The sequence below is a fragment of the Ochlerotatus camptorhynchus genome, unplaced genomic scaffold, assembly GCF_037179485.1.
Source record: "Ochlerotatus camptorhynchus isolate MF236.1 unplaced genomic scaffold, CSIRO-AGI_Acam_v1.1 ptg000220l, whole genome shotgun sequence".
Lineage (NCBI taxonomy): Eukaryota > Metazoa > Arthropoda > Insecta > Diptera > Culicidae > Ochlerotatus > Ochlerotatus camptorhynchus.
The window spans coordinates 4,490,771-4,507,465 of NW_027040710.1; the positions used below are offsets into that span (position 1 = coordinate 4,490,771).

The 16,695-nt window shown below is 39.6% G+C and overlaps 2 protein-coding genes across 5 annotated transcripts in view; one reads left to right on the forward strand and one right to left on the reverse strand.

The window, feature by feature from the left end:
- Positions 1-874: 874 nt before the first annotated feature.
- LOC135703656 (uncharacterized) lies at positions 875-2,976 on the forward strand. The gene is made up of 3 exons (XM_065224935.1): positions 875-932; positions 2,177-2,715; positions 2,778-2,976. Exons 2-3 carry the CDS (start codon positions 2,244-2,246, stop codon positions 2,912-2,914), a joined length of 609 nt encoding a protein of 202 aa, XP_065081007.1. The 5' UTR covers positions 875-932; positions 2,177-2,243; the 3' UTR covers positions 2,915-2,976.
- Positions 2,977-3,069: 93 nt separating this feature from the next.
- Positions 3,070-16,695, reverse strand: part of LOC135703741 (uncharacterized) — a 124,197-nt gene continuing 110,571 nt past the window's right edge. For 3 of the 4 annotated variants that reach the window (XM_065225057.1, XM_065225059.1, XM_065225056.1), the window contains exons 2-4: positions 15,433-15,579; positions 15,278-15,351; positions 3,070-4,360 (exon numbers count right to left, since the gene is read on the reverse strand). In XM_065225057.1, coding sequence (XP_065081129.1) covers positions 3,869-4,360; positions 15,278-15,351; positions 15,433-15,579 — 713 coding nt within the window. In that variant the 3' untranslated portion in view covers positions 3,070-3,868. Of the gene's footprint in view, positions 4,361-15,277; positions 15,352-15,432; positions 15,580-15,677; positions 15,810-16,695 lie in introns of those variants that run through there. The other variant, XM_065225058.1, reaches the window with a different exon arrangement.

A 16,695-nucleotide genomic window follows, 5' to 3' on the forward strand; every position in this document is an offset into this window, starting at 1 on the left:
GCAATGAAATATTAAACTGGAAGTCAGATAGTGTTGACAGGTTTTGCCCGACCTGTCATTTAATAAGACAGGAAGCTCGGTTACTAATTATCAGCCAATACTCTGACATTTTTTTCTGTTTTGCAGGTCGGCAATGCCAAAAATACTAATGCTGAATTCAAGAATATAATATAATATAATATAAGAAATATAATTTTGCTGAACCCATTTCAACAAATTGTTTTGCTGATACTCAACATCGAAATTTGGGGGAGTAGGCCCTTATGAAACCACATTTTCGAACTATCAAACTTATCGTTTCCGTTTTCAACCCATTCCCCCCACCCGCGTTTGTGGCTAACCCGAGCAGGAACGAATATCTCGATACCTTAAACTGGTATGGATGAGCCTGACATAAGAGGTAAAATACCAAACAAATGTTCCCACAACACCATTCCAATACCAAATTATGATAATGCAATACCAAAACAATACCACCCAGGTATTCTTTTGGTATCCAATTATCAATTTTTGGTATTTACAAAGTATTGCATGTAATTTTTTGGTATTTTACTTCTTATGTCATGCTGATCAATACCAAATTTTGGTATCAGATCAGAATTAGGTATTCATTAGTTATTTTCTCCTGCTCGGGAAGTACCATTTTGAATCGTTCATCTAGAAATCCACAAACCCATCACATTTTTTACAACCGGTAGTTTGTGTTTTCAACTGTCAATTTGAACAGCATCATTGCAGTACTAGATGACATGCGCATTGCATACCGATGAGTAGCAGTAGAACTTCCTGCATATACTGATAGGTGGCAGCATTGATTCTTCGCTGTGACCACGTGTGTTTGTTCTACCTTACCGACTCCGGGTCTGCACAGCAGCGATATTTTCTAATTGGATCCAATCTTTGTAAACATAAGGCAATACACAAACAGCAAGGTGAGTTACATTGCTTAGAATTGTGAAAAGTTTTGTGATATGTTGGAGATTTGCAAACGGCACTAATAGGTGTTAAAATGTGCGACTATTTACATTTTATTAAAATGCTGCGAATTAATAGCTCAGGAATTTTATTTCGCATTTGCGTTTGGACTGGAAATCAACTGGTGACAACTCGAAATGATCCAGTTTAATCCGTACACCAGATTGAAAATAATTATCGTTTATTAAACAGACAGTGAATTAAAGCAGAAAACATTCCAATAAACCACGCGAGGACGGGTTTAAATCAAACAACAAGTGAATCTGAAAGTTATTCAACCTGTTGATTCTTGAAATATTATCTAGGTAAAGGCCCAAACGCAATGTGGGCGGAAGCGGAAGCGGAAACGGACAGTTCAACAGTTGTCACAAATGACGTCAAGATTCCTAACCGAAGTCGATTTGGTTCTAACTAGTTTTCAATGCGACAAGTAGGCTTACTCAGATCGGGCTTTTCCGTTGCCGCTGTCGTTCTGATTCCGCTGTCAATAAGCTTGGGCCTTAATAATCAGGTTGTTGTTCCATAGTTCGCATGAGAAACACACTTTTAGATTTTTAGTATTTGCATATGTTATCAGTCATCAGTATTTAATTTGATTTTCAATTAAAATTATTCTATAAAACTTAACAAAAGTATCAGCATGGAAACTATGCATATGAACGAATCAAATAATATTTATTTTATTCCCTCAAAAATGTTTTGTTGAACTCTATTTGTTCTAAATTCAAAATAATTTGCATTTCATTTTTACCATCTATCACAGTAACTTACCAGCCTTAATTATTATGATATACCTATATCTAAATGTTTTTACATTGTTCCTACCTTTGCAATTCAGTATTTTAAACAGGGTTTCTCTACCTGCACGTCAGTATAACAATTGACATCTTAAAGCTAAAACTAAATCTTATCTAAGCATAAAGGAATTAATCATTGCAATTGAGGTAGTACTATCAGAGAGGCAATCATCGTCAGAATTATTTCTTTAATCTTTTGAAGTGCTTTCTTCCTAGTGGTTCAACAACTAGACCATATTGGCACAGCGTAAAGCATGGCCGGTCTAAAAACTTGTTAAATATTAGAATTTTATTCTTCAGGCAAAGTGTATAAGACCTCAAAAATGTTTCCTGAAGGAAAACACCAAGCATTACAATAACACATCGTTCGATGTTCGATGTAACACTTTACTTCTTTCCACTAGCAACATTTGTCAACAAAGCGCTGACACAATTGGCCCAGGTGTACCATCCATTCCCATAATAAAAACCATGTCAACAACTCCGAACCGACAAAACGTCTCAGCGAGCCGTTTACAATCGCCTCGAACTCCTGCATCACCAACAGCCGCATCGTCGACCGTCGGAGCATCTCGCGTGGCAGATTCCATGGTGAAATTTGCAGATCTGCACAAGAAATGGCAACTGACGGTCCAGAAGGGCTGCCAGTACTGCGGCGCCATCGAGAACATCAAGAAAGGCGTGCTGGAATCAAAGCAGCAAGACTGCAATCCTTATCCGGCCAATTTGGAGCTGTACTGTAAGAACCTGGCAATTCTGATCACCATTTTGGAGGATGTTTTGGTGAGCTTGGATGCGATGATCGAACAGTTGAAGGTACTGCATGTGGTTATGAAGGACGAGGTTTTGGGAAGATCGTGGAATCTGCGGAAGGTGATGGATGCGCTGGTTAGCGTTTCGGAGAATTGGAAATCCGAGCTGGATGTGAGGAAATCGGTTACAGGTATGGTTGAGTAACGTTTTTCGGAGAGGCTAGCAGCTAATTATGATAATGTTTGATTCCAGAGAACATCGGCCATTCGGTGGGTACTGCAGAATTGGCACTTCATGTAGCCACTTGGGAGCAGCTTTCAAGTCAAAACGAAGTTGTGGGGCTTTTGGTCAGGATGTTGAGCACGGAATTCAATGTACCACTTGGCTGAACATTCGTTTCCATACCATTATACCACTACAATCTGTGATACTCGAATAAACATCTGTTTTTTAATTAGAAAGTTGCGTCATTTGATGTTCCGAAATCTAAAAATTTGGTCTTTCTGTCTTGGGAGCTGTGATATGTATCTTAAAACATCTTACATTTAGTTCATCACAATATATATTTATCGTTCTATATTCGCTTTTATCACTCATGTTTACCTAACTAAATTCGCATAATTTGACGTTACTTGTCTTCTAGCTGTAGTAAAAGGCATCGTTGTGTGGAATTGAATTACAATACACACAACTCGTTCATATATAACATCTTTGTGCCGCCCGATTCACCTTCTTTCTTGGGGCCCATCCAAGCATGACACTTAGCAAAGCTTCTCAGCCTACCGCTCTCCTTAATCATTGGCGAATGGCTAGTTGGGTATGTAATTAGATTCACTGAAGATCGATCGACACGCAATCGGTTCTGAATTAAGTCACACATGTGCGTCTTAGTTTCAACTTCAATTTGGGTTCTTTATTTCACGAATAAATTCAGAAAACCGGTTCGTTTGTTTTTGTAAACGTTTGACGGTTTTGGCATTTGGCGTGTTTTTTGTTTTGGCAGCGGCTCCATCTTTCTAATACTGAACCCGCAGCGCTATCGCTATCTTTCCTACTGGGGTGTGAGCATTGTTACTCCGGTACATGACCAGGAAAAACCATACCAGTACGTGACTTAGGTTATAATTTTCTCTTACGCTAGTAGTAAGTACACGACAAATCAAAAAAAGAACAGTTACAAGTTGAGCACAGCCTTGCGGTCACTGTATGTTCCACTCGCGACAACGGAGTGGAGTGGATTCAGTTGAGGACTTATATCGAATTAACACGCACGCACACTATCACACATTTGCGCACCCACGCAAAATTCTCACGTGTACAACATTTGTAGTGTTCGGAACACTTCAATTGCTACCCGGGACCATAATCGCTGGGTTCATATGAATCGGAATTGCGGCGACTATGGCCGGCGGATGGGTAGTGGCGCGGCTGGCCTCGTATGGCGGTGGTTTCTCATGCTCGATGCTCAGGCACACTGGACTGGGTACGGTGGCTGTGGTACTGCGGCTGGTGGCAGCGGCATCCAACGATGCGCTCGATGCGTTTCGGGTTTCCCTGGGTAGACCCAGAATGGTGGAGAAGTTGAATGTCGATGAGCTTGTACTGGAGGTGGAAGTGATGGCGGCTGTAGCTGAGGTAGCATTTGGAGTGGCTACTGTAGAGGAACAGTTAGCGGTGGCAGGTACCATCGTAGTCGTGTGCTGCAGCAAGGCCGACGGGTCCAGCTTGATGGCGTCGTCATAGCTGGGAGGCGCCACTGCTACGCTGTCATAGTCGGGTGGTTTCTCGCAGCGACGTTCCTCCGCGGCGCTGATTACATGTATCGGATCATCGTTCTGTAACGGAGGAAACAGAGGGGGATGTGTTAATTGGCAGGGTTTCAAGGTAGTACGAATATAGATTGGCGGAGCAGTGAGTTCGGAAAGAGTAACATTCAAATGGATCAATCCCGGTCGGAGAAGAATTTTTGAATAGCTTAGTCCTAAAAGGTGGCAGACCAGGTGTACACTAGAGCGATGCAAAGTTTGAAATCTTCACTCCACAGCGCTCCAGCGGCTTCAAATCGGGTCCTGATCAACTTCCCAAAATTTGAAAGCAAACCGTTTTTCAGCCAAACATCAAATTGAATAATTATTAATTATTTGAGAGATTGACAATCTTATGGCATGATCACGCAGCTGTTTTGTGGGCAACACTGCATCGTGGGCCAGGAATGAAATCTAGCTCAGAAAAAAATAATAACGGTCTGAGACTGCATCTAATTGAGTTGGCGTCTTCAGCAGAGTTTCCTGACTTAGTTGGGACTATAATTTAGTGCCTAAAAATAGCTAAAAAATTTGTCGCGAACATGGCGCACTGATACTAACTTCGTTATTTCGCTAGAGTTTTGCTGTTTTTGGCAAAGTTATGGAACGTAACATTTTATGAAAAATTGCTGAATTCATAAAAGCTGACCATCTTTAAAAAACAAAGATATTTTGTCTGAAATTCACGTTTCAGTATTAAGTTTTATAAATTCGTTCACATTAATACTTTTATAATTTTTCGTCTATCGGTTTTGGTCCAGCCAATCTTTTCCAGAAAAAAATACTTTAAGTTTTAGAGAACTAATTTTAAAGTTATCCCGCAGTTCCAGATGGCAACCAAATTTGTTAAAATTTGCCACACTTGTTTATGACCTCAATAGGCATCGAAAAAATGGTGGTGATCCGTCATATAGACTTGACCCACCCTTATGATCATAATAGAACAATATGATTGTTTAAATAAAATATATTGTTTGATTTAAAACCAAATATATCAAATATATCTCAATATACCCCTGAGATATTTTGAAGAATGAAAGTGTCTTTGATATTTATTTTAAATAACAAATAGCATCTTGCGTTCACTTGTGTTTTTTTTATGAGAAAAATCATTCAGAAAATCATGTTTTTTTTTTATTTCATGTGATATTTATTTTAAGACACTCTAAAAATAAATTAATTTTTCAAAAAGGATTGACTAAACCAATAACGATCGACAAAAAAGTATAAAAGAATTAATTTGAATGAATTTATAAAACTTAAAACTTAAAACGAGAATTTCAGTCAAATTTTACAAAACATCGTATGTCTCTGTTGCTTGAAGATGTACAGCTTTTATGCTTTGAGCAACTTTTCATAAAATGTTACGTTCTATAACTCTAAGGCAGCAAACCTCTAGCGTGCGAAGTAAAAAAAAAGGTGATATCGCTGCGCCATCTTTGCAGCAAAAACTTGAACTATTTTTATCCACCCAACTATAGTCCTAACTAAGTCAAGAAACTTTGCTGAGGCCGTCAACTCAATTGGATGCAATCCCGGACCGTTATTAATTGTTTCGTGCTAGATTTCATTCCTGGCCTACTGTGTACTGTATTTGCCAGTGTCACATAGTAGCCATGATTGCTTTCCTCGTGCCAAAAACCAGGCTTCTGCATATGCGAAACAAAGAAAAGAAAATGAACTCTCCGCAGAAGCGCTTCATTTCGAGTAATATCATTTTCGTGTAAAGGTCCGTTTAGACTATCTAATTTCTTGGTCTGATTTTGACTGGGGTGGGACGTGCTGACAAATCAGCCTACTGATCATTCTACCCTGTAGGTTTCTTATGGCTTGTTTACGTTTGGAACCAGTTATGCGAGGCAGGCGACGATTGTTCGTATTTGACAGTCACCTCTCCCCCCTCCCCCCTTGGATTTTGACCGCTGCCATAATGAAAAATCTGCTCGAATATACTTTCGACACACTTTGTCGAACACCCCTGTTTGCTGGTGTTCATACTGCTTGCCCATGTCGAAAGAACTGTCAATTTAGATTTCAAAACAAAACCAAGGGGAGGGGGGGGGGGGGAGGTGGCTGTCATATTTGTAAGCATATTTGCTTTTATTATTTTAAATAAAATGAGAAGGAGAAGGTGAACTTTGTGGAGTAGGAAATGGTTGCTCAGGAGGAACACCGGCAGGGATCTGGCTCATCTTGTCCTTCAAGAACTGTGATATGAAAACGAAAAAAGATTTCAAAACTTCGCCAGGATGTCGATACCAGCTTTCGACTAGCTAGTGATAAAAGTTCTCTATAGATCTACGAAGATTCCATGAGTTCTGAAAATTTCTGCTAAGAACTCAATGCTGCATGTTTGGTTGAAGACCTTCGGACGTCCCTGGAGTTTTGTTTCTGTTCTCTGATAAAATATCTTTAAGCTGGGTTTAGACAGGGCAAGCCAGTTGATCAAGTCAGTTGAATTCAACTGACTTGAACGTGAATTGAACGTGTAAACCATGCCATTCAAGTTACTTGATCAACTCACTTGAATTAACCACTTCATTCGAGCAGTTTAAATGACGTTTACTACCACTCAAACTTTGAAATAAAACATTATTTTGAGATTTTTTCTTCTAGAACCACGAGAAAAGTAGCCAACATTTGTGCGCTTCATAAAAAAATAGAAATTAGTTGGTCCAGTTTTGTGAAATCACTGGTAGAAAGTAACGCTAAAACTGCTTGACAAAGTGGTCAATTGAACCAGGCTCAACTTTTCAAGCCAATTGAATTCAACTGAGTTGATCCTTTGACTTACCCTATCCAAACCCAGCTTTAATGATCAACAAACTTTTCTGAAGATCATTCTCAGTAGTTGTACAGATTTCTTTGAAGTTCTATGTATTCTTCTGAAGTTCTGCAAATTCTCCTAAAATTCTACAAAGTTCCTGAATCCCTGCAGATTTAAGATCCTCAAAGATCAACAATTATCTCTGATGTTCACAAAATTTCTAATAATCTACCACCTTCTCGAAAGTTCTGTAATTTTTTTCTGTAGATATAGGTGTAGATGATTCAATGAATATCTGCAAATAGCTATGGACATCTACACAATTTCCTAAAAATTAAAATATTATCGATAAATTTTGAGTTTTTCAGAAGTTTTAGGAAATTTCTGAAGTTTTACTAATTTTTCTGAACCTGTGCGAATATCTCTAAAGATCAGGGAACTTACAAGAATTTCTGTTAATTTATCTTAAAATCCAAGAACCACAATAAAATTCTGAAAATTTATTTAAACATCTGTAGATTTTTCAGTAGCTTTACGATCTACCCTCTGAACTTCTCTGAAGTTCCTAAAATTTCTAACAAATTCTGTAATGTTTCTGAAGTACTGTATTTCTGCTCTAAAGGTCTACGAACTACCCTTAAGTTCAAAAAATTTCTCAGTACATCTCCGAACTTCTCTAAAGTTCTGTAAATTTCTTTGTGGATTCTTGGATTTCTATAAAGTTCTCCAGATTAATCAAAAATTCTTTGAAATTTTCCCAAAGCTCTACAAATTATTATTTGAACTTCGCTGAAGTTTTAAAAATTTATCCGAAGATTAGCGAAATTATCTAAAATCATCGAACTTTCCCGAAGTTCTGTGAGTTTTGCTGAAGTTTTGCAAGTTTTTCTAAAAACTTACGAGCTTTCTGACGTTCTACAGACTTCTCATAAGGTCTACAATTTTCTCTGAAGTTCTTCAGATCTATTTATTTCCAACTTTCATGGAGTTCTGCAAAATCTTGTACTTTTGTATTTGAATTGAGTTACTTTTCTGACATTTAACCAACTTTTTTGAAGATCTCACATGTTTCTAACACTGTGAAACTTTCTGAAAAATTCCTGCAAATCAGGGATGCCATTCTCCCCAGTGTAAGCAGGGTGATGAGTTGAAAAGACACCTCGCACTATGACAAAAGCAAATTCACCCGAAAGATCTTTATTTTGTTTTCACTTTCTACCGCTTCTCCCACTTCGCAAACAAATACAGTTTCTGACGTTCGCACCTCCAACAGTCCAACACACCGGAGCGGATGAGTGATCACTAGGGAGCACCGTAGAGAGTTCTTTTGCTTCACCGGGGATAATCACCCCGGTGAAGACTTATGTTGTTAGTTTGTTGCATACTTCTTCTTCTTCTTCGCATTTCAAGCTTACTGCGTATCGCATATTAGCTTATTGCGTGCTCTCAACTTAGAGCAACCGTACCAATGAGTAAATAAGGCACATTTACCAACCTCTATCATAACGCTACTTGCGTACCGGAGGTTGCTATTCAGGTGGGAGAAATAGCAATCCGCACCTTGGGAAGTAGTGAGTTCATAAATTTAGCAACCCGGTAGCAACGCATCAGCCGGTTGCTATTTTGAATAAACGTCAAAAGTTTGTTTTGCCGGTGTCGAAAACGGTAACTTAAATTATGACTCTGATAGCAACGACCGGTGTGGAGAGGAGTGATTAAGCCAAATGGAAACGCTGTGCGTAAGTAAAATAGTGCCGCAAATGGCAACGACTGGTACGGTTGCTCTTAGTGTCCTAGATGCAGTTCCACAGTTATTAATTGAGAGCTTTCGATGCCTGTACCATTATTTTCATTGGTATAATTGTGTGGCAAGTCCAAGCATGCTTCTATGCCCAGGCATGTCGAGATATTTTCCAACCCGAAAAATTCCTAGACCGGACCGGGGATCGAACCCAGCCACCATATTGGGCTTTGTAGCTGAGCCTTCACCGACTGAGCTAAGAGAGGCCCCAGTTGTTGCATACAAAGATTTTATAAAGTTTACTTTTTATATTAACGTTTATACTGAGGTATGGAGGTCCAGCCTGGGTAGCAGAGCTGGAAACGAAGCAGAACCAAAGGAAACCGAGTAGTACATTCCGGCTCATGGCCATGTAAGTCGTTAGTGCGTACAGAACCATCTCGTCGGAAGCAGTATGCGTTATCGCCGGTATGATACCTATCGGCATCACCCTGGCGGAGGACAGCGAGTGCTACAGGTGGAGATAAACCGGAAGAGTACGGAAAGCTGTGAGAGCGTAGTCGTTGGCTAAGTGGCAACAGGAGTGGAACACGGCCGAAAATGGTTCCAGTTGAATACCATGTCCACTTTGAATGTTTTTCCGTTTGCCCTGCAAAGCACAAAATTCACAACCACCTTTTCGGTACCGTCGTCAAACCAATTTTTTTTCTTTGTGAAAAAAGTTCGCACTTTGTCCCCTCACGTCAAGCTCTGCCGGAATCTTTGGAGAAACAATAACGCATTTGTGCTGCCATCTTTCTCACGGAAGTGAGTGTATAAACCGAAAAACAGTTAACTGTCAACTCTCTCACTCTCTCGTGCTGTGTCTAACAATCTCTCCAGTGGTGCCACTAAAAATCTCCGAGGAGACAAACAGAGATTCACCGCAGAGAATGATATCTCTCGCACCTGGGTGATTCTCCCCAGAGAATTTTTAACCCTGCTGCAAATCTATTTAAAGTTCTGTAAAGTTGTCTGAAGCTCCGTAGTTCTAACCTCTAGATCTACGAAAAATACCTTGAGGCTCAATCAATTTTTCAATACTTCAGCAAACTTATCTGAAGTTTTGTGAATTCCTCTGTAGGATACCCTAAAGATCTGAAAATTTCCCTGAAGATCTTCTTAATTACCTAAATTTCTCAAAATTTATCTGAAAATATTTGAACTTCCTTGAAGTTTTAAATGTCTCTCTCAAGATCAGCAAATTTCCCTAAAATCTAATGAATATTTGTTTTTTATCGCCGAACTTCTCTGAAGTTCTGCAAATTTTACTGAAGATCCATTAAAATTTCTGTGATTCTAAAAATGTATCAGAAAACCTGCAAACTTTCTTGAAGGTCTTCAAATTTATCTGAAGATCTATGACCATTCGGGTGATCTTTTCAAAAGTTCTGCAAGTTTTTTCAAAATTCTGTAGCTTTGTTCTGAAGATCTACGAATTTTTCTGATGTTGAATAATTTTTCAGTAGATTTCCAAACATCTGTGAAATACTTTACATTTCACTGTTGATTCTTGGACTTGTCCGAGGGGTGCGACACATCTAAATCTCGAAAATCTCACACTAGAGAGTCAATCTACGAAATTTTTTTTTTCATCTCTTGCATCTCAACCCATCTACTAGCTTCGTTCTCCACCTTGCAGGAAATCTTCAAAATTACAACCAATCGTGTTTCTATCTACTAGACGCGAGTGCATCTCACAACAGCTAAGCAAAAAAATTCCTGCATTTTAGATGGTGTCGCCTCCCTCGGACTTGCCTGAAGTTATGCGAATTACCCTGAAGATTTGCAAAATTTTGCATATAGTTTTACAAATTGATCTGAAAATATTTTAGCTGGCTTGAAGTTTTGAAATCTTCTTTGAACATTTATCTGAAGATCTACGATCTTTCTTGTGATTTTTTTTTTATGAATTTCTGTAAATTTCTTTTAATTTTTTTGTAGTTCTGTTCTTAAGATCTACGTACTACGGTGAAGCTCAACAAATTTCTCAGTAGATTACCAAAACTCTCTGAAGCTCTCTCTTAGTAGGCTCTCAGACCTGATGTTTGGCATGCTTATTCTTATAAAATTCATGCTGCGTATTATATAAACACTGTTTTGTTGATAATTCCATGATGAAAGGCAATACGGCATCTTTCTGCCAATCACGCTGGAAAATAAACATCTGTCAAACCATACACAGGACATTATGTAATAGTGAAATCGGTTTTCCTTCCCCAATAAAAATACCATACCCGAACCCATATGATTGAACTATTCCACAAATGGTTTGGATGATACCCTGGTCACGTCGTTGAGCAAAATAACCATACATATTTTATTAGGGTTGCTGCTGGATGCCATCAAAACACAAATCAAGCGTTCTTTAGCAAAGCCGTGAAATCTTAGAAGAAGAAAATTAAAAATTTTCACCTAACTTGCGGCTATTTTGCTAGATGAGTCGAATGAAAATTAAACGCAAACCTATTTCGTTCGACATATCAAATAATCCTGTACAAAAAGTGTGAACGCATCCAAACATTGCATCCGACAAAATTATCGAGCAGTTCGCTCGAATCAGACCAACAAATCAGATAGTCTAAACGTACCTAACTCATTGTGTTTCTTGTTATCGAGTCACGATGAGCATTCCTTCTGTCAAAGGCTCAAACGCTTGTTTTCGACACTCCTGCTCGGACTCTAGCAACGCACGAGCGAATATTTTCGGTGTCCAATGAGAGATGAAAACGTGTTCTCACCGATTTTGAGAGAGCAATATTTTCACGGTTTGGATGGGAGAGGATAATGAATAGTCGTTGAACAATGAGAGATGAAAAAATTGTCGATGCTCGATTCTGCGAAAAGCACCTTGAGTGATGCTTAGCTTATCTTGCAGCTGAGCGAAAATTTCAATCTCTGAGCTCGAGCAAAGTAATATTCGTTCGAAGCATTGCGGATGATTTTGTTCAGTGTGCAGATCTCTCTTGGCAGGTATTGGCAAAGCAAAGTTGGTTCCCGTGGAAGAACTATCAAAGTGATGATGATTTCTAAATTTTCCACGGGTGTCCAGTAGTGCACTACTTCTGCCTAATCGCCCATTTTGTGCCGATCGAGCAGAAAACATCAATTAAATCCATTGTTTCAGAGTAACAAGGCTTTTATTTGTTTGATACTATACTTTAGTGCAAAAGTTACGGAACGAAGTCAAACATAAAAGAAACGGCCCAGTGATGCAAAATATCATGACACTCACGTGACACTCGTCTTCGCATCAACCGACTATCGCTGACAGATCGTTTTGTCACGCAGTGACAGTTAGAACCATGACAAACAACAATCATCAGTAATGGACGCTGCGCACAAGCAAAACGCTACACTCGCTGCTGATGATGAAAAGCACAACGAAAACAGTGAAGGCTTCTGCTGTACGATCATGAGAAAAAGCAAAACGACAGAAGAAAATGAAAACAATGCCTACGCATTCCAAGTTCGTCTCGGCAGGCGGTACTGTGTGAGTTACAAACAAAGCAGGCATCATTAAACGGAAGCTGTTGGGCTCACTCATCAACACACTCACATATGCAAGCAAAGCAGCAACTGCTTCAAAACGAGTACAGATGAGTGTCGTGATTGTCGGGAATTACCAGATCGGTGATGGATCACAAGCGAAGACGACATTCACCAGTTGCTTTTTACTTCTTTCGTCAACTTGATGGATGGTCACGGAGAGAGCTTCGACGAGCACATTGATAGGAATGTACAAAGCGTTACCACCATCAGCTGTTTGACGATCGTGATTGTGATAGGTCGCAACTCTGAGAAGCGCTCGAATCAATGTTTATCTTCATCCGATAGGCCGAAATGAATTCAATGGCGTTTGAATGACGTATCAATGCATTAGGCCATAGGTTGAGTTTTAGGTTAAGAAGCGGTGTTAGATTTTTAACAATATCTCAACAGTTTATATCTTTTTATCAAATCTTACGGATCGCACGAAAAGGTAAATAAGTTTAGAAGTCATCTGCTGTGAAAACATTCCATTTTGTGAAATAAATCCACTCTAAAAATAGAGCGTGCTTAGTAGATCTAAGTCCTGCCTTACCGTGCAAAAATTTGAAATACTCTATTCTCCATGGGTGCCCACTTTGATCAGCCAAAATACGCGGTTGTTTTTCGTTTTCAATTCGTCATCATTTTATCGCACTTCGGGAGTAGTTGATTTTAAATGGTCATATCATAATTCGCGAGTAGCTTTGCTTCAGAATCGGCCTGCATATTCAACATCACTATTAAGAAATGATGAAGTATTCATAGTATAAATCATATCTGACGTACTATTATGACTAGGTGATAAAAAGGCCATTACCAGCAATTTAGGAAACATGATTTTTTTTTAAATCCGGATGGGAGACGACAAATCTTGAAAAATGACCGATGAAAATATAAGCGGTTCTCAACTCAACAAAAAGCAACTTGAATAAAGCAAAGATTTTCTGAGCTAGACTTCCGGTCTCTGACTTTGGATGAATTAATCTAAATTTCTTTCGACGTAGGATTACGTCTTTCGGCAACATATTGGGGGTGCAATATCAAAAAACCAACATCGACCGCCTTACGAAAAGTGGTCAGGTGTTGGCCACACATAACACACAAATTCCAAGTAAGCCAATCGATTGGCATGCCATCTACGAATCAGCTATACTGAACGCTTTATCAATTTTAAAAGGTCACTTTTGAAAATTGCACGAATGTGCAACTGCTGCTATAATAATGAACATTATCACCGATCAACTGCGAGAAGTGCTGTCCCTAACACAGATTTAAAAACCGAATTCACTCCGGTCTCACCGAGCGGTATTTGTTCAATCACCGCGTGTGGTGAGTGGTGGTGTCCAGTGGTCATCATCAGCAGTAGCCGCAGTGCTTTCGGCGCGTGACGTTGTAGATTGTTCTCCAGTACGAGCTGCATCCCACTAAGCGGACCATTCGTCTTAGAAGGAGGAGGAAGTTGCACTGCTACTGATTGGATTTCAGTTGTTCGTTTTTGGTCAAATGCGGCAAGTATAAGTGGTGTATACAAATTCTCGCAATGACCGAATACTACATGACCTTGCCAATTAACCAGAAACACTTCGAATTAAGGTAAAGTTTTCTCCAGCACGCTAGATAAAGCACACAAATCTCGAATTTATATGATTCATCGCGAATGTCTCGCGATTGCAGAAAATTTAGCAAGAAATACCTCCAATAAATTTTCGCTTTTTTTATTATTTATCAATAAACCAAAAAATTCGTGCACGGCAATGCGTAATTTTTTCAACAGAAAACGAGGCGTTTCCGTGATGGGAGAAAGGGGTTTGCCTAACACAGTCGCCCGATATTGATACCGAGCAGTGAGCATGTCAGACAGTACCTATCTTTATGTCTTTTTATGCAAACTTTAAGAAAATTATGCCAAAACAGAAATCTCTTAATAAAAGGGGCTACAAAATTGCATCAACTAGCATAAACGTAAGGACCGTGCGGTATGCTCAGTTTCTGTGATTGATGTGTTTTCCCTAGTGCATATTTTATTTCCGCACCGCTATCATCTCCAAGAAAATCGTGGAAAAAATTGCACAGCATCGTTCTAAGCTGGCTTCCAAGCTTCCAACCCATCGGTTCATTTCAGGACCACAAATGATCGATAACAAAAAGTTGACTTAAGACTTCAAGTAAGCACCTCAAAAACAGAACTCTCAAATTGCTTCCAAATTTCAACCTATCGAACTTTTTCACTGACAACGAGTTAAGAAATCAATTTAATATTTACTATACTTTTGCTGTGACATCAAAACTACCTTCGTAATTCTACGTCAAATCTACGGTCGTGTCTAGGATACAACTTCTTACTTTTCGCTTTCTATTGACGGTATCCATTTTCCATACAATTTGTTTTACCACTTTGCATTTACACTGACACACATCTGGCACAATGTCTGCTATAGAGAAGCAAGCATCTCATTTAATTTTTAGATCTGTATGACTACTGGATGGCGAGATCAGTGACTGTGAAAACGCGGAGTGGATGGATTCCATGAACTTTCACCTTAAATATTCTCACTATATAAGAAACATTACAAATTTGGTTCCGAAAAAAAAATCGCATTCATAGCAATTGAACTAACATCCGTAGTATTCAAGGGCTAGCTGTTAAATTCAGTTTTCCACTTAATTCCACTTAATTCCGCTTAGTTCCACTTAAATCCACTTCTTCCGAAATATTCCAAACATCACTTCAACATTTTCATTTGCTTATTTTTTCACCACAAGTGTGACATCATCTCTCGAATTTTCGAACGATCATCATCATCATCATCACTCACTCACTATTCACTTTCCTTTGTCTTCCCTTACCCGAGTCCCCATTTATGCTCACCTCAGTTGATGATCCGGCTCTGTTCGGTGTATGCAGCCAGCAGCACATGGCCGTGCAGATGAGACATGCTCCTGCTGTAAAATGATGTCCAGAACAGAAAAAAAAATCCTCATTAACTTCCTGATCGCCCAAACCCCTTTTATCATCACTCTTACCCAAAATGCACGCCACTCCGGTGTACCGGATGGGTTCTGTGTAGTCCTGGGCCAGTCCCAACCAGTTGACTAGTGCGCCCACGCACAGCAGGATCATTCCATACCGATAGGGGCGCTGTGTTCGGCGGGATTCCTCCAAGGACATGACTGCAAAGAACGGCAAGAAAGAAACATTCACGGTCAGTTGGTTTTCGTCCTCACTAAGATCACGGACCATGCTCAACGTCAAGGTCAATTCAACACACCTTAAGCACTACTTTGTACAGTTAAAAAAAAATTAGAATAAAAAATCACAATCAATTACAAGGGAACGCGCGCGAAGCTAATACTGATTCACGTTTCGTCTCCGCTCGACGACGGCAGAGCACTACCAGGCGCTGCCGATAGGCAATCAGAATTATAGCCCTCGCGGATTGCGTGATTGAGAGCGAGCTGTACACGTCATATGTGGCTTCACGCGAACGTGTTGTTATTGCTAGTATTATTACCGCTCCTGTAGTAGTACCTACAGCTGTTTTCTAATAAAGCAAAAAAGATTATCGTTTGATTTCGTCACTGCATTGTAGGCGTTACTCAGATGGCAACGTCACGCTATTAATCGGTGGTGTAAAAATTGATAGGAATTCCAAAATAGAAAGTTATTTCCGAATTACGTGATCTTGGAGGAGAATTGTGAAATTCCCAATCGACAGCTACAGCTGCCCCCATTTACGTGGGGAATCCCTAGGAGATTACACCCTCTCGAGTGAACCGCACACTGACAGCAATCATATAATTGGATGCAAAATACCAACACCTGGAAATAGTTCTCACAACGGCGGCACTGCACTGGAAAAACGGCTGACGTAGTCGTCGATGATGGGCGATGGGCTCGTCTGAAGCGATTAGCACTGTCGTCGCCGGCATTTCTGTATCATAATTGCGATTCTGACGATAGCGTCGGGAAAACAAGCTGATGATGTGAAACATCTCAATAGATATTTAGAATAGATGCGGAATTTATGTCCATTCGGAGCGAAGATCACTCTAACGGTAGCTGCTGTTACCTGTATTATGAAAAAAGCTCATCGTGTAGTAGGTGTTGATTACCGCCATTGAGAACGCACTGCTTATGGGATCAAGGATCAAGGGAAACTAACGTTGATAACTTCCCATATGATGATCGGTACATTGCCGAAAGTATGAATATGTCTACCCTGAAGAGAAGAAATCCATTTTTACCTGTGCTACCCTTTGTCAAATATGTATTGAAAACAAACGGAG

Coding starts and splice junctions, on each gene's coding strand:
- LOC135703656 (XM_065224935.1), top strand. CDS start 2,244: ATGTCAACAACTCCGAACCGACAAAACGTCTCAGCGAGCCGTTTACAA. Junction 2,716..2,777: donor TGTGAGGAAATCGGTTACAG/GTATGGTTGAGT, acceptor GTTTGATTCCAG/AGAACATCGGCCATTCGGTG.